This window comes from Mobula hypostoma, chromosome 28, assembly GCF_963921235.1.
Source record: "Mobula hypostoma chromosome 28, sMobHyp1.1, whole genome shotgun sequence".
NCBI lineage: Eukaryota > Metazoa > Chordata > Chondrichthyes > Myliobatiformes > Myliobatidae > Mobula > Mobula hypostoma.
The window spans coordinates 31,873,665-31,892,100 of NC_086124.1; the positions used below are offsets into that span (position 1 = coordinate 31,873,665).

At 48.1% G+C, this 18,436-nt stretch overlaps 1 protein-coding gene across 1 annotated transcript in view; it reads right to left on the minus strand.

The window, feature by feature from the left end:
* Nucleotides 1–18,021, minus strand: part of slc35a2 (solute carrier family 35 member 2) — a 30,006-nt gene extending 11,985 nt beyond the window's left edge. Inside the window, exon 1 of the mRNA XM_063035412.1 lies at nt 17,862–18,021. Within this exon, the coding sequence (XP_062891482.1) occupies nt 17,862–17,928 (67 nt within the window). The 5' untranslated portion in view covers nt 17,929–18,021. The remainder of the gene's footprint in view (nt 1–17,861) is intronic.
* Nucleotides 18,022–18,436: the final 415 nt, after the last annotated feature.

The following is an 18,436-nucleotide window of genomic DNA, read 5'->3' on the forward strand; positions in this document are numbered from 1 at the left end:
GAATATGAAAGGTTGCGGGGAGAAGACAGAAGAATCAGGTGGAGAGGGAAATGTTTCAGCCATGATGAAAAGGCAAAGCAGAGACGATGGGTCGAATAGCTTAATGGTTCTTATGGTTTCATCCCCCACATACTGAAGGTTTGGCTGCACCCCTCTTAAATGTGGCCACCACCACACCAGGTGGCATACTGCAGACACCCGACACATCTCATTCAAACTTCCCCCTCTCACCTCAAGTGTGTGCCCTCTAGAATTCTCATTTCAACCCTGGGATACAGATGTTGTCTACCCCGTCCGTGCCTCTGATCACTTTAAAATTTATTGATTTAGCAACATAACGTGGAGTCAGTACTTCCAACCTTTGGAGCCTTGCTGCCTCAGCAATTTCACAACCCATACCGGCCCTAACCTAATCACAAACACTTTACAACGACCCATTAACCTACCTGGCACGCCTTTGGACTGTGGGGGGAAAACAGAGAACCCGCGAGAAACCCACACGGTCCGGGGACAGGACGTACACAGACTCCTTGCGGAACAGCGCCCAAGTTGAACGCCCAACTCCGGAACACCCCAAGCCGTAATAGCTCCGCCACCACGGTTCCATCCGTCAGGTCTCCCCTCAGCGTCTGCTGCCTCAGGGAATACAATCCCGACTCTCCAAAACACCATGGTTCCATCCGTCAGATCTCCCCTCAGCATCTGCTGCCCCAGGGAATACAATCCCAGCTCTCCAAAACACCATGGTTCCATCCGTCAGATCTCCCCTCAGCCTCTGCTGCCCCAGGGAATACAATCCCAGCTCTCCAAAACACCATGGTTCCATCCGTCAGATCTCCCCTCAGCGTCTGCTGCCCCAGGGAATACAATCCCAGCTCTCCAAAACACCATGGTTCCATCCGTCAGATCTCCCCTCAGCGTCTGCTGCCCCAGGGAATACAATCCCAGCTCTCCAAAACACCATGGTTCCAACCGTCAGATCTCCCCTCAGCGTCTGCTGCCCCAGGGAATACAATCCCAGCTCTCCAGAATACCATGGTTCCATCCGTCAGATTCCTCAGCATCTGCTGCCCCAGGGAATACAATCCCAGCTCTCCAAAACACCATGGTTCCATCCGTCAGATCTCCCCTCAGCCTCTGCTGCCCTCCTGGGAATACAATCCCAGCTCTCCAAAACACCATGGTTCCATCCGTCAGTTCCCCCCTCAGCGTCTGCTGCCCCAGGGAATACAATCCCAGCTCTCCAAAACACCACGGTTCCATCCGTCAGATCTCCCCTCAGCGTCTGCTGCCCCAGGGAATACAATCCCAACTCTCTAATCCATGCAGCGTCCCGGTAAACCTCTGCTGCCCCAGGGAATACAATCCCAGCTCTCCAATCCAGGCAGCGTCCCGGTAAACCTCTGCTGCCCCAGAGAATACAATCCCAGCTCTCCAATCCAGGCAGCGTCCCGGTAAACCTCTGCTGCCCCAGGGAATACAATCCCAGCTCTCCAATCCAGGCAGCGTCCCGGTAAACCTCTGCTGCCCCAGGGAATACAATCCCAGCTCTCCAATCCAGGCAGCGTCCCGGTAAACCTCTGCTGCCCCAGGGAATACAATCCCAGCTCTCCAATCCAGGCAGCGTCCCGGTAAACCTCTGCTGCCCCAGGGAATACAATCCCAGCTCTCCAATCCAGGCAGCGTCCCAGTAAACCTCTGCTGCCCCAGGGAATACAATCCCAGCTCTCCAATCCAGGCAGCGTCCCGGTAAACCTCTGCAGCCCTGGAGAATACAATCCCAGCTCTCCAATCCAGGCAGCATCCCGGTAAACCTCTGCTGCCCCAGGGAATACAATCCCAGCTCTCCAATCCAGGCAGCATCCTCTGCTGCGCCCTCTCCAAAGCCTCCACACCCTTCTTGTGATGCGGTGACCAGGGATATGCTACTCCTTGAGTAAGTGGATCACCTCACACTTGGACACGCCCCACCTTTCAAACACCCTGTATACCAACTCCTCTCCAGCAGTGGTCTGAGCCCAGCGCCAGCATCTCCACCACCCGGTCGTCCTTCAAACCCATAGCACCAAAACAGGCCCTTTGGCCCATCTAGTCTGTACCAGATTGTTATTCTGCCTAGTCCCATCAACCTGCACCTGGACCGTAGCCCTCCCTTTCAAGCTCCTCTCAAATGTTGAACTCAAACCCGCGCACACCATTACCCCCTGACCGTTTGGTCCACGCACACACCACCATGAGAAGCAAGTGAAGAATCTGGAGTATTGTGTTCAGTTTTGGTCACCAAATTACAGGAAGGATATAAATAAGGTTGAAAGAGTGCAGAGAAGGTTTACAAGGTTGTTGGCGGGACTTGAGAAACTCAGTTACAGAGAAAGGTTGAATAGGTTGAGACTTTATTCCCTGGAGCGTAGAAGGATGAGGGGAGATATGATAGAGGTATATAAAATTATGATGGGTATAGATAGAGTGAATGCAAGCAGGCTTTTTCCACTGAGGCAAGGGGAGAAAAAAACCAGAGGACATGGGTTGAGGGTGAGGGGGGAAAAGTTTAAAGGGAACATTAGGGGGGGCTTCTTCACACAGAGAGTGGTGGGAGTATGGAATGAGCTGCCAGACGAGGTGGTAAATGCGGGTTCTTTTTAATATTTAAGAATAAATTGGACAGATACATGGATGGGAGGTGTATGGAGGGATATGGTCCGTGTGCAGGTCAGTGGGACTAGGCAGAAAGTGGTTCGGCACAGCCAAGAAGGGCCAAAAGGCCTGTTTCTGTGCTGTAGTTTCTATGGTTTCTAATACTTGCTTCCCTGAACCTTCACCTCAAGTTCCAGTCTCCCCCAACCTCAGTAGAAAAAAGTCTGCTTGCATTTACCCTATCTATACCCCTCATATGACTATCAAATCTGCTATGTTGCAGGGAATAAAGTCCGAGCCAAAGGAGATGGGGGAGATCTTAACTGGATTTTTTTTGCATCTGTATTTACTTGGGCGATGGACACAGAGTTGACAGATGTGGGGCAAAGCAGCAGCGAGGTCATGGACCCTATATAGTTTACAGGGGAGGAGGTGCTTGCTGTCTTGAGGGAAATTAGGCCGGATAAATCCCCAGGGCCTGCCAAGGTGTTCCCTTGGACTCTGTGGGAGGCAAGTGCAGAAATTTCATGGGCCCTAATACAGATATTTAGCTACGGTGAGGTGCAGGAGTTTTGGAGATAGCTAGTGTTGTTCAGCTGTTTAAGAAAGGCTCGAAAAATAAGCTGGGAAATCATAGGCTGGTGAGCCTGACATCTGTACTGGGTAAGTTACCGGAAAGTATTCTAACCGACTGGGTATATAAATATTTGGATAGACAGGGACTGATTAGGGATAGCCAACATGGTTTAGTGTGTGGTAGGTTGTATCTAATCAAATTAAGAGTTTTTAAAGAACGTTATCATGAAAGTTGATGAAGACAAGGCAGTGGATGTTGTCTAGTAAATTACATTGGACATTGGCTTTGCAACAGAAGCCAGAGTGGTAGTAGATGGTTGCCTCTCTGACTGGAGGCCTGTGACTAGTGGTATGCTGTAGGAATTGGTGCTGGGTCCGTTATTGTTTGTTATCTATTTTGTTGGCCAGAAGAAACTATATTATGCAATTAGTGGATATGACGAACCAAGGACAGGGGAAGCAGGCAAACCAGTTGTCTTTGTTCCCCCCTATTTTGTGGATTCTGACGAACTGATCCTTGTTCCTGGATAACCTAATCAGGGCAATTAAATGAGGACACAAGGAGCTTCAGGTAATGACCTGCTAAACCTGAGACCATTCTCGGAGGAATAGCTACTTATTATACCAGACCTATCAAAGGAGCAATCTGTAATCGCATTAGACTCTGCCTCATTTAACTGGGTTGGACCAATCAGTGTTGAGGGACACAAATACACAAGACGGGGGTGGGCAGAACCATGAAACACTGTTGGCTGTAGCCCTGTACACCGGCCAGTAAGGAGGTGACCCAGGTAGGTCAGGTGAACTTCAGTCAATGGGACGGAGATCCACAGTTCAATTGATGAGGAACACTATAAGAGTCAGGAGCTCCAAATACACAGGGGCGATAACTCTCCAGCAACCAGAGACCAACCATCGCCGATAAGGAGAACCCCTAGGCAGGTGGAGATTGGGACCACAAGGAACACCTGGGCAGCGTGGGCTTTTTCCTGGGTAATACCTTTTCTCTTCATTGACTGTTCATGGAGGGCCAGGGTTTCTAGTGGGGTGCTCACAGGTAGTTAGTTTGTGAACCTACGTGCTTCTTAGTTGAGACAATAAGTTGCTTGTCGGTAAATACAGATTCTCTGTGCCTCACCGATCATTACTACAAGGGGTGATTCTTGTAACAGAATTGGTGTTCCTGGTGGGGGCTCGAGGTAAGATCTCTTTGTTCAGTGGGAGACTCCAGTCGGAGCACATGGGTGAGGTATTGAGAGATCTAGGGCTGGGTACTTAGCGTTTACTAACCCAGGCTGAAGAATTCAGGAAATTTGCAAGTCGGAAGGACTTGGATTGTTGCGATTGGAGGGGATACCTCCAGAAATAGGTGTTGGTGGAGTGGCCGCTATATGGGGAGCTTGCCGGTCACTCTGGCTGTGGAGGGAAAACTGGTGGGGACGCTCTGTGAAAAACCGCCCAGTGGAAACTGTCGGGCAGGAAGTTTAAACAATTACAGAAACCGGTTGCAGTTGGGTTTACTTGAGGAGTTGAGAGAATTACGACAGAATGCCAAGGCAGAACAGCACAGATTAGAAACAGAAAATGAATGTCTGCATAAAGCAGAAGCCGAACGAGTGAGGTTACAACAGGAACCCCCAGAATATCAGCATAACGCAGACGCTGAGCGAGAGGTTAGGAGAACACAAAAGGCTCCAACAGGAGGTAGAAACCTTTAGAGAAAGGGTTACTGATTTACAGGGTCAGAGAGGCATGCACTTGATGCTGATGAACCAGTTTCAGTCGAAGTGTGAGAAATTACTTAAAGAGGAAAGTAAACTACAGGAAGCAGCTGAACTAGTGAAGGATGAAGTGGAGGGATTAAGGAAACAGTGCAGGGATTTAAAGACGGCTATGACTGTGATTCAGAAATCAGGACAGGTAAGGAAGAGTAACACAGGCAGTCATGTAAAGTGTTTAAAGCACATTCAAAAGCTGCAGGACCAACTTGCTGCACAACGAGGAATAGTATGTGCTTTTGGATCTGGCAACGGGGAGGAAGATGAATATGGAGACATTGATTGGCATGATTTAGCAGATGAAGCTACCAGATGCGGTTACAATAAATACAGAGCACCATTTCCCGAGGAGCTCCCACCATCGGGAGCCGGTGCCACTGTCCGCACGACTGGCACCCCCAGTTACTATCAGAGAGGGGGGAGCAAACCAGAACCAGAATATAACACACACACCATTGGGGGTACAGCGGCTTAGCGATATTGCTGAGAATATTGAAACGTGCGTGCTCGCTGACGATCCTCGACAGCTTTTCCAAGCAACTAGTCATCACAGAGCAACACCTGGCCGAGGTGACTCCAAGGAAAAGAGATTGATTTAAATGTGTGTATATACAACATGGTGGGGGAACAAGTGAGGAATTAAAGATCACAACATTGACTGTAATGGGTGTTAACAGAGGGGACCCTGTAGGCGCACTGGCAAATGTTACCAGAGGAGAGGTGAACATCCCACTGCATTTGCATCCCGTTTATGGACAGTGTTCCAAGGGGTGTATGGAACAGCATTAGAGCAGGACCATTTAGAACCAGAGGCCTCAAATAGATGGCTGAGTATACCGGTGTCTCACTGTACCGATGAAACTAAAAAGGCATTGGAAATGTTTTATCCTTCTGAACCCACACACATTGAGGCATGGGGACTGGGGAAAATGAGTAAAGCGTGGGCAAAGCAGATACAAAGACCAACTAAACCCTCTAATGGGAAGGTGATGCCTATGAAAAGTGACACAACTGCCTGGAGAAATGAGGGTAGGGGAGCCACCCCGGGGGTGTCCCTGCCACACTATCAAGGGGCAGAGAAGGGCAGAGGAAATGGAATGAACTGAAAGCAGAGTAATTAAATGCTGTAACTGCGGTCAAGAGGGACACATTAAGAGAGAGCGTCAAAACCTGAGACGAGAAAGAGCAGAGCAATGCGGTTTGCCCTTGGAGGGGCCAGAAAGATGGAGGCCACAAAGATAACATGGTGGAGACATCACCATCCAGGGAATTGTACCCCGAGCCTCAGTGACAGTGTCAGGCCTCACCAACGTGGGTGGGTGACACAAGATGGGACGAAACCGGAAGACTCTAGTGAGTGGTAGGGTTGGAGGCCGCTCTGTTACCTTTTTATGGGACACCGGAGGATCCCGAACCACCGTCAACACCGCTAATGTGAATAGCACAAACTAGAAGATATCAGGTAAAATTATCCTACATGGATTCACAGGACATTCACAGGTGGGACGTATGAGTTTCCCATTGGAAGTAAGGATAGGAGACATAACTTTGGAACATTCAACAGTGTTGGTGGAATTAGCCAGGGAGCGGAGCAGGAACATATACTCGGGAGTGATTATATGGCCAAAGTTTAGAGCCAGTTAACTGTATGACTTGGCAGATGCCAACTGGCATGAATAACATAACCACATGCAGATCCAGCAGGAGACTGTCAGGATAAAATTTGCACCATGGGTGAAATGTGAATAAAACCGGAGGAGATGAGCAACGGTCAGAAGGTGCAGCAAATTACCCCACAGAACTCGGGGGCATTTGCAAGGCACAGGCATGACTGTGGAAAGGTGGCTGGCAGTGTGTGCGTACAAGATCCAGACCCCAAACCACAGAAGCAAAAAGCAGAGGAAGATGTAGGCAGGTAACACAGAGTTAGGTACAAGGGGTACTGAGTGAGGCCAGTAGCCTCCACTAATAACTCACCCACATGGCCAGTGAGGAAACCAGCTGGTAGTTGGAGGTTGACAATGGACTATCGAGGAACTGAATAAAGCAATTCCATTAACAGCCCCAAATGTAGCAACTCACCCAGAGATACTGGTCAAACAGAATGAAAGAGCGCAATGGTTCAGTTTTAGACATAAATAATCGATTTTGGTCTATCTCACTAGAAAGAGAGTGTCAATACATTTCCCTTTCAGGGACATGGACTGCCCTACCACAGGGGTTCAATAATTCCCCGTCTATATTTCACCAGCACTTCGGGGAAGGGTTAAAATGTTTTTCAAAGCCCATGTGCTTGGTACAATACGTAGATAATCTACTCCTGCAGTCTGAAACCAGGCTGAAACATTATCAGTTAATGACAGATCTGCTGCAATTATTACAAGCATTGGGACTAAAGGCAAACCTTTAAAAAGCACAAGTGATGAAACAAGAAGTTAGTTACTTGGGAATGATCTTAACACCAGGAAAAAGAGAAATTGACAAGCAAAGATATGAAACTGCCAAGACCCGAAAGGGCCGTGGTCTTTTCTGGGGCCGGTAGGGATCACTTTGATGGATTTTCCACTGCAGCTCCTTTAACGGAGTTACTGAAAAAGAATGTGGCGTGGGGATGGAAATCAGAACATTCCCAGACCTTCACAGACCTGAAGCAAGCGTTGGCCACTGCGTCTGCTTTAAAAACCCAATCAGACTGAGCCATTTTCATTGGAGGTGGTGACAACTGATACCAGCCTATCGGCAGTGCTGTTACAGGAGGCGCACGGGAAGCTAAGACCCGTAGCGTAGGCATCGCGCATTCTCTCACCAGTAGAACAGGGGTATACTGTGTGTGAAAAACACCTGTAGCCGTTTTCTGGGTGGTACAATATTCCGCCTGCATAGTGGGACTTAATCCGCTGACAGTACTGACAGAACACACCCCAATACAATTACTGTTAGATGGAAGGACTAAAGATGGGTCAGTAAGCCAAAACAGAATTGCCAGATGGACATTGCTGTTGCAAGGAAGAAATATTCGTGTGAAGCGAGTAAACACTACCTCAATGTTAGCCGGTAACCTGGTGTACCAAGGAAGAGAACACGAGTGTCAGGTTATGAGAGCAAATGATCCCAAGGGCCCATTTGTATCAAAACAAAAAGGAGGGGGTGGAAGGAGATCAGAAGATGGGGACAGGACATATCAAGGGGGTGATTTTCAGTTCCCTCATCCTGAGGAGTTTTGTCAAAAAAATCGAAGGAAAAGGAAAATAAGTCAATGCTTGTCTCTCCTATCCTGAAACAAAATTGGGTGAGGAAAGATGGACTGCTTGAGCCCAAAGACAATTGGGAGTCCAGATTGGATGGTCTAGAACAGCGGTCCCCAACCACCGGGCCGCAAAGCATGTGCTACTGGGCCGCGAGGGAACAATATGATTTGGCGATATGAGTCAGCCGCACCTTTCCTCGTTCCCTGTCACGCACTGTTGAGCTTGAACGCACGCGAGGTCATTACCCGCGCGTCATCCATGTCAGCGCGGGAAGGAGATCAACTCCTCGAGCTTGCAAATGACGGCGGGCTGAAAAGTATGTTTGACATAACATCTCTGCCGGCATTCTGGATCAAAGTCAAGGCTGAATATCCTGAGATAGCCACGAAAGCACTGAAAACGTTGCTTCCATTTCCAACATATCTCTGCAATGAATGCAACGAAAACTAAATTGCGGAATAGACTGGACATAAGGAACCTCCTTCGAGTATCGCTGTCTCCCATCACCCCTCGATAGGACTGTCTTGTTGCAGGGAAACAAGCCCAGGGCTCCCACTGATTCAGCGATATTGGTGTGTTGCAATGATTTTATATGTTCATGCGGGGAAAATACGTGCTGTGTGTTTAATATCCAAACGATATTTAAAATGTTATGATGCTATTGACTTACTTATATAACTATATAACAGTTACAGCACGGAAACAGGCCATCTCGTCCCTTCTAGTCCATCCCAAACGCTACTCTCACCTAGTCCCACCGACCTGCACTCAGCCCATACCCCTCCATTCCTTTCCTGTCCATATACCTATTCAATTTTTCTTTAAATGATTATATAGAACCTGCCTCTACCACTTCTACTGGAAGTTTGTTCAACACTTACTTCAAGCTCCCCTGTCCTCCCCTGATAATTGACTTATCACTATATTCAAGCGAGGAAAATATGCGCTGTGTTTAATATTAAATTCGTTAGATAAACCCTTTTAGAAATGAAATTGAGTGTATTAGCCACTTATCACCTATATTGCGGTCGTGATTAACAACCACCCCCCCCCACCGAACAGACTCGCCAAAAATGATTTGTAGAAAAAAATCGGCACGTTCACACATGCGCACACAGGTGCCCATGCAAGGCTTCATGGTCATTGTAGTCTTTCTCGGGGCAAACACAACATATTTGTCCGTTGGCAACCCTAACCCACCCGTCTGCAAGAATATTGTCAATATTAAACTGGTCCACAGTGCAAAAAAGGTTGGGGACCCCTGGTCTAGAAAAACAGATAGAAAATATGGACTTAAAATAATTAAAGATTTAAACTGGAAAATAAGAGCAAAAATTACCCTTGTGAGTTACAGGTTTAATACACGATGAAGAGAGTAATATCTATTGCTGCAATGGAACTAACCCTGACTGGAGCCATTGTCAGACTCACCCCAGAGCCAGTACAGCGGACAAATACGTCAACAATGAGGTCGATGCGTGAAAAACACTCAGCGGACATGGTAAAGCAGGCTAACCGAGGAGAAATGGAGGACTCAGATTTGTATTATACTGGGGGAGATGGCTTGACACAAGTGGACAAAACCCTAGGTATTCCAGAAAGTACAGAGGTACAATTCCTATGCAGTAAAGTTCTAGAGGTGTCGTTATTCAGTATCCCAGAGCGGATCATCATAGTCAGTCTGTGAACAGACTTCAGGTGATGACGGCCGTGGTAAGATTACAGTTCTGTGGGATCACACTCATGTCAATATTGAGTGGGGCAGTCATCTACACCAGAGGTAAATTGACTGGGTGGTCACCCCAAATAATTCTCAAAAGTTGTAAACTGCCCACGGAGGAATGTAGTTACACAGGGAGAGTAGAATGGGGAAAAGGTTTTGTCAGGGTCCAGCCTCTTTCCAGGTTTTCAAAACTATTAGGAAAATCACTACTCCATAACCTCAAGTAACTGAAATGACACCAGAGCCTAAATGTAGTGAGGCCCAGCGTGATACAAACGGTGTGAGAATATACAGGGGAATTGGTCACTTTGGTACTGGGGTACCAGCACGTGCAGGTAATCTTTAATCTAACTGAAATAACGGTCCTTGACCTACAATGGAACGATTATTTACTCACCTTCTTGGGAGACAACTAAGCAGGAGTGAGTCTAAGCCTGTTAAAAGTAGAAGGAAAAGAGAACTACTGGAGTTAGTGGGACAGGTTAAGCATCGGGGTAGCAAAAGTCAACACCCTAGGTATAGCAGAATTAGAAACCCGGATACAGTCACTCTGGCAGAAAATAAGGGATATTACTGGAGAAAATTATCAAGATCAGGTACAATCAGATTGGTAGAGATGCATCCCAGGTAACTCTGGATGCAGTTAAATTTCTGAAACCCCTTCAAGATACAACGAATCTGATTATTGACCGCATGGACCTCATGTCTAAGGAGATGCATAAAACTGAGATCTGTGCTGCATATGCTAGTTGGTTGCTTACCATGATTGGCACTAGTTTATTACAACTTGATGCACATCAAGTACCAAACTGGGTCTCAGATGAGCAGCTTGGAGAATGGGTTGGAGAAAGGGTGGCATTGTGTCAAACTAGAAGTCTTACAGTAACCAGAGTACTGGGTACCTGTGACGCTGGTAAATGAAGCTTCTATGTCCACATTCCCCGACATGGAAATAATTCAACCTACCCTTTGAAAAGGGTTGGCAAATATCATGGGAATACACGGATATCCTTAAGTAACCCAACACATGTTATCATTATGAATGGTATTGGGAAAGGGACAAATCTATCAAGGAGTCCACTGGTCTCGTCCAGAAGAAATTACAAATCTGCAATGTAGAAATTGTGGTTTCAGTACCTCTGAAAATTGTTCATTGTCTATTTTGCCTGTGAATAATCAGTCTTTCTTACAATATGTATTGGTGGGACAGACATATTATATAGCAACAGGGGCCACAAGTTACGCCCAGGGATGGAAAGAATGCTCTTTGGAAAGTCACAATGTCACCATAGGGAATGTGACTTGAGATCTGACCATTGGAGGACTAACGTTGCCTCAGCTAGCCGGAGACGCAGTAGCGAAGGAGAACTTCAAGATTCAACGCACTGATACAGAGAGTGTCTGTGGGACTGAGCGGCCACCAATGCCTGCAATCTGAACACGTGTTGCGGTGGAGGGGAGATGGACCAAACACAATAAAGTTATTAAAGTACATGCTAGTAAGGGAAATGAAATAGTGAGTGACCGGGGCTTTTGGAGGAAGTTTTGGAATTGGGGAACAAATGATCAAATACACGTGTGGTTATATAAGTATCACATGCTGCTGTCCTACTAATTTTATGTACCCTGATCATTGTATTGCTCAATGTATATCAACTGAGTAGGTGAAAGGCTGAAATAATGAAAGAGATCACACACAAAATGCTGGAAAAAAAGCACAGTTGATGTTTTGGGCTGAAACCCTTCAAGCAGGACAAAAATTGAGGATAATGCTTTCATGGAACAGCAAAGACGACTATCAGTATAAAGTGGGTGAATTCAGTTAGTAAATGTTAAATTATTTATAGAACGTAAGTGTTGCACACCTACTGGGGTTCTGAGTGAGAGAAGGATAATGATCCTAAATCTCTCTGGGTCAAGAGGAGAGAGATGTTAGCCAGAAGGAACTACAGTACAGTGTGCAAGTAGTGGGTCTGACAAATCAAGGACAGGGGAAATAGGCAAACCAGTTGTCTTTGTTCTCCGCCCCCCCCACCACACCCCCATCTCACGTACTCTGAGCTGATTCTTGCCCCGGGGATAATCTAGTCACAGCAATTGACACAAGGAGCTTCAGGTAATGCTAAACCGGAGACCATTGTCTGATGAACAGCTACTTACTATGTAAAATGCCAGACCTACCCAGAAAGCAATCTCATTAGACTCTCACTGGGTTGGATCAGTCAGAGTCGAAGAACACAAGACGGGGGTGGGCAGAGCCAGGAATCACTGTTGGCTGTAGCCCTGTACACCGGCCAGTAAGGAGGTGACCCAGGTAGGTCAGGTGAACTTCAGTCAATGGGATGGAGATCCACAGTTCAATTGATGAGGAACACTATAAGAGTCAGGAGCTCCAAATACGCAGGGGCGATAACTCTCCAGCAACCAGAGACCAACCATTGCGGATAAGGAGGACCCCACAGACACATGGAGATTGGGACCAAGAGGAATGCCTGGCCAGCATGGATTTTTTCCCCCTGGAAAATACCCTTTCTCTTCATTGACTGTTCATGGTAGGTCAGGGATTCTAGTGGGGTGCAAACAGGTAGTTTGTGAACCCACGTGCTTTTTAGTTGAGACAATAAGTTGCTTGTCGGTAAATACAGATTCTCTGTGCCTCACTGATTATTACTATAAGGGGTGATTCTTGAAACAGTATCAATGATTAGGATAATGGGTGGAAGACACCAAGATGGTGGATGTAGTGGACAGCAAGGAAAACTACGCAAACACCAGGAAATCTACAGATGCTGGAATTTCAAGCAACACACATAAAAGTTGCTGGTGAACGCAGCAGGCCAGGCAGCATCTCTAGGAAGAGGTACAGTCGACGTTTCGGGCCGAGACCCTTCGTCAGGACTAACTGACAGAAGAGCTAGTAAGAGATTTGAAAGTGGGAGAGGGAGGGGGAGATCCAAAATGACAGGAGAAGACAGGAGGGGGAGGGATGAAGCTAAGAGCTGGACAGGTGATTGGCAAAAGGGATATGAGAGGACTATGGGATGGGAGGCCTAGGGAGAAAGAAAGGGGGAGGGGGGAAGCCCAGAAGATGGGAAAAGAGTACGGTGAGAGGGACAGAGGAGAAAAAGGAGAGGAAAAATAAATAATAACCGATGGGGTACGAGGGGGAGGTGGGGCATTAACGGAAGTCAGAGAAGTCGATGTTCATGCCATCAGGTTGGAGGCTACCCAGACGGAATATAAGGTGTTGTTCCTCCAACCTGAGTGTGGCTTCATCTTGACCGTAGAGGAGGCCGTGGATAGACATATCAGAATGGGAATGGGACATTCAAGGAAAACTATCAAAGCTTGCAACAGGATCTGGACCAGCTAGAAAAATGGGCTGAAAATTGTCATTGTCAGTCCTGCTGAAGGGTTTTGACCCAAAACATCAACAGTACTCTTTTCCATAGATACTGCCTGGCCTGTTGAGTTCCTCCAGCATTTTGTGTGTGTTGATCGGAAAAATGTTAGGTTGAATTTAACGCAGACAAGAGGCTCTCCCTGAAAGACTTTGGAAGGACAAACCAGGGTAGACCTTACACAGTAAGGGGGTGAGCACTGAGGAGTGCGGTAGAACAAAGGGATCTGGGACACAGTTCCATAATTCTGTCACAGGTTCTGCTCTTGGCACTTTGGCCTTCATAAATCAATGTACTGAGCACAGGAGATGTTGAAGTTGAACAAGACACTGGTGAGGCCTAATCTGGAGTACTATGTGCAGTTTTGGTCACCTACCTACAGGAAAGATGTAAATAAGGTTGAAAGAGTACAGGAAAAAATTACAAGTATGTTGCTGGAACTTGAGGACCTGAGTTATAGGGAAAGATTGAATAGGTTAGAACTTTATTTCCAAGAACAGGTATACAAAATTATAAAGGGTATAGATAGGGTAAATGCAAGCAGGCTTTTTACACTGAGGCTGGGTGGGACTAGAACTACAGGTCATGGGTTAAAAGTTTAAGGGGAACATGAAGGAGAATCTCTTCACTCAGAGGATGGAGAGTGGGGAATGAGCTGCTGGCACAAATGGTGGATGCCGGTTTGATGTCAACACAGGAGAAATTTGTACGGGTACATAGATGGAAGGAGAATGGGGGGCTGTGGTTCAGGTGCAGGTCAATGGGACTCGGCAGTTTAATGGTGTGGTATGGATCAGATGGGCTGTTTTCTGTCCTGTAGTGTTTGATTTCCTTTAACTCAGGTTCTCAAACTCCAGCAACATCCCTCTGCTCTCTCAACCTTATTGATTGATAACCTTCCTGTAGGCTGACCAGAATGGCACACAATACTCCAAATGAGGCCTTATAAACTTCAACATAACATCAGAACTCTTGTACCTGACCGTGGGGGTGTGTGTGACGGCTTGTGTCTTCATACAGCTAGTCCCACTTAGCTGCATTTGGCCCACGTCCCTGTCCAGAGTATCTTCTAAATGTAATTTACATGCCCACGGAGACCACTTCCTCAGTCAGCTCACTTCATACACCCACCCCCCTCTTGTCAAATTACTCACTCTTTGGCTCCCCTGTGAATCTCTCCACTAGACGGGCCAAAGGGCCTGTTTTGTTTTGTGCTGTGGCCTTTGGCTTTAACACCGACTGGTGCAATTGGATCCTGGATTCCTTCAGTCTGGCCACAGCGACTCCTCCATATGATCTCCATACAGCTTTGTGGGAGGTTCAGCGTAGCTCCAATGCCATATTCAAGTTCGCCGATGACATCCCCCTTCTCCAGCCCTGTATCTCTTTCACTGATCAACTTCCCTCCTCCCAGCTTCACCTATCACCTTGGGGTTCTTCCTCCTCTCTCCCCTTCTTTTCTCCAGTCCTGATGAAGAGCCTCAGCCTGAACCATTGACTGTACTCTTTTCCGTAGATGCCAAGTTCCTCCAGCATCGTGTGTGTGTGTGTGTGTGTGTGTTGCTTGGATTTCCAGCATCTGCTGATCTTCTCGTTTGTGATCCAACCCTTTACTCAATGTCAGCAAGACCAAGGAGCTGATGACAGACTTGAGAAGGAAACCAGGGGTCTGTGAGCCAGGCCTCATTGGAAAAAGCAGAGGTGGAGGGGGTCAGCGATCTGAAACTCCTCGGTGTCGTTACTTCAGAGGACTTGTCCTGGACCCAGCACGCAAGTGCAGTTACGAAGAGAGCAGAGCTTTGGAGTTGACACAGATTCTGCACGTCATCTGAAACTTTCACAAGGTTGCTCTGCTCCCCAGCACTTCAGGGTTGTGCCATTAACAGTGTACTGTCTCTTTACATTTGATCTCCCCCAATGCAACACTTCTCATTTGGCTGGGGTTAAGACTCCATTCACTCCATGCTTTTTACCAGTCCTCTACACTATCCACAACTTCACCAGTCTTTGTGTCATCTGTAAACTTACTAAGCCACCCATCTACACTCATTTATACACATCACAGACACCGGAGATCCCTGCGGAACACCACTATTCACAGGCTCCCAGCTCCGATAAGTCCCTACGACCACCACCCTGGTCTTCTATGAACAAGCCAGGTTTGCATTCAAACAGTCAATCGAGGAAGCAGAGAGGCCACAGAAGGACTTGCACAGATGAGGAGAAAGGGCAAAGAAACAGCAGATGGAATACAGTGCTGGGAAGTGTACGGCCATGCACTTTGGTAGAAGAAATAAAAGGGTTGAGTGTTTTCTAAATGGAGAGAAAAGAGAAAACTCTGAACTGCGAAGGGAACTGGGAGTCTGGGCCAGTACTCATAGGACCTCAGAAGAATGAGGAGGGATCTCACTGAAACCCATTGAATGGTAAAGGGCCTCGATAGAGTGGATGTGGAAGGATGTTTCCTATAGTGGTGGAGTCTGGGACCAGAGGATACAACCTCAGAATAGATGGATGTCCATTTACAACAGAGGTGAGGAGGAATTTCTTCAGCCAGAGGGTGGTGAATCTGTGGAATTCATTGCCACGGACCGATCTGGAGGGCAAGTCTTTGGGTGTATTTAAGACAGAGGTTGAAAGATTCTCGATTGGTCAGGGCACGAAGGAATACGGGGAGAAGGCAGATCGGGGTTGAGGGGGAAATGGATCAGCCATTGTGAAATGGTGGAGCAGGCTCGGTGGGCCACACAGCCCAAGTCTGATCCCTCTTAATCTTCCAGATGAGCCTCCCATGAGGGACCTTGTCAAATGATTTACGTAGACAACAGCCACAGCTCTAACTTCATCAATCGCCCTCGTCGCCTCCTCGGATAAACTCGATGCAATTATTAAGTCATGACTTTCCTATTTGCCAAGGATATTTCATGGCCTCTGCTGGTTTTCTCAACTCCTTTCTCTCGTTCTTTTCTGGCTTTGTTCTACTCCTCCCTGGGCAGGTCACATTCCAAGGTCCTAATGAGCCATTGGTGCCAGAACACATGAGAATCCTTTAGTTCCTTTAAGCTCCTCCTTGAGTTGGACTACCTACAGATTGATCTAAGAAATCTTCCTGAAAACACCTATCTAGTTCCGCCCAGGCTAGGTCTCTTGCACTAAGGACGTCCCAGTCAGTTTTGGGGAAGTTGACGTCACTCATGACAATAACCCTATTGCTTGTTACACCTTTCCCCAATCTGCTTCGTCAGCTTCGTAAGCTTCGTCAGCTCTCTCACGACACCTTCAAGGCCCGATGTCTCAAAAAGACAGCGTCCATCGTTAAGGACCCCCATCCCCCGGCTCATCGCCACCCTCAGGAAGGAGGCGCGGAAACCTGAAGGAACACACTCAACAATTTAGGAACAGCAACTTGCCCCCACTCCCATTTGATTTCTAAACAGACTTCGAACCTATCACCACTTCTTTTATAGGCACATACTTACTGTCATTCAGTTTTGTCTATTAATATACATTGCATTGTACTGCTACCAGAGAGACAAATTTCATGATGTATGGCGGCCTATATTAATCTGTTTTATCATTTCGTACATTATTCTTGCACCGAATTGCACATTGTTAAATTGTTTATGTACTTTATTTTTAATATTATATTTATTATAGCTGTGCTTTTAAATGTTGTAACAAAATAATTTCCCACTCAGGATCAATAACGTATTTAATATTATTATAGGAAACCAGACTCTGCACATCTATTCCTCAACATACATCAAAGTTGCTGGTGAACGCAGCAGGCCAAGCAGCATCTATAGGAAGAGGCGCAGTCGACGTTTCAGGCCGAGACCCTTCGTCAGCAACCTGGCAGTAGTGGGTGGGGACACCGTGACCGCATCTTTCCGATTTTTTTATACACTCAGCGGAGCTCTCTATATTGTGTCCCACACAGAGTGAAGGAGGAACAATAGAGAAGAGAACACCACAAAGAATAGTAGGCCATTTGGCCCATTGCGCCTGCTATCCCAATCAGCAACTTAACGACAGCACAAAAACACAGGCCCTTCGGCCCAGCAGTCCGTGCTGACCTGCCCTTCTGCCCAGGGCCATCCACTGGCACTTGGAACACGTCCTTCCGATCCATGCACCCATTTCTGAAGTATGACAGCAGAACCTCATACTCCCCTCCCGCTGGCAGCTCGTTCCACAGCTTCTCAACTCCGGAGCACTCGCCAAACTTTCCCCACAAGCCGCTGACCGACCAGAACATCCCCACACTAAGTTCGCCTCTCCCGGGAATGCTTGCTGCCGGACACGGAACACATCCTCATGCCTCGGGCCACATCGGCTGATCTCGCCCATCCGGCACCCCAGTCACTCCACGTCGACAGCCCCTCAGGGCCCCACGCAGCCCGTGACGCTTCCCCCAATGGGTCCCGCGACCCCCTGACCCCTCTCACAGGGTCCCGCGACCTCCATGACCCCTCCCCACCGTCCCTCTCCTCCCAGTTACCTGTCGACTTCGGGGCCGGGGTCTCCTCAGTGCGCTGCGCGTTGTTGCTCTCCTCGGCCGCAGCCATGTTCCCCACTTAACGCCGCCGCTCGAGCTGCTTTGTGTCGGACGCCCGCCGCTCCACCACGCCACGCCCCGTCCTGTCCCTTCACGCCACGCCACCTCCGCCACGCTTAGGCACCAAGCGCCCGTAGCGCCCCCCGCCGTCCAGGAGGACCAGCCGCACGCTGGTCCTCCCACGTGCTCCACAGCCCCACCACCGTCCGGGAGGAACAATCGCACACTAGTCCTCCCACGTGCTCCACAGCGCCCCCTGCCGCCGGGAGGAACAGCCACACCCTGGTCCTCCCACGTGCTCCGCAGTGCCCCCCCCCTCCGAGCGGAACAACAACTACTCGTCATCAAAAACGCCGACACGCGCAAGACTAACCTGGAGGAAAGAGCCGGCAGAATACCGCGCCACAACGTCCCCGCATCGTGAACGAAGCGGAGCCAGGAGGAGGACGGACTGCCGCGACCGGCAAACCCGCATTGCAGCGCTGCCGCGGCCCGGCGCACCGCACAGCTGACAGAGT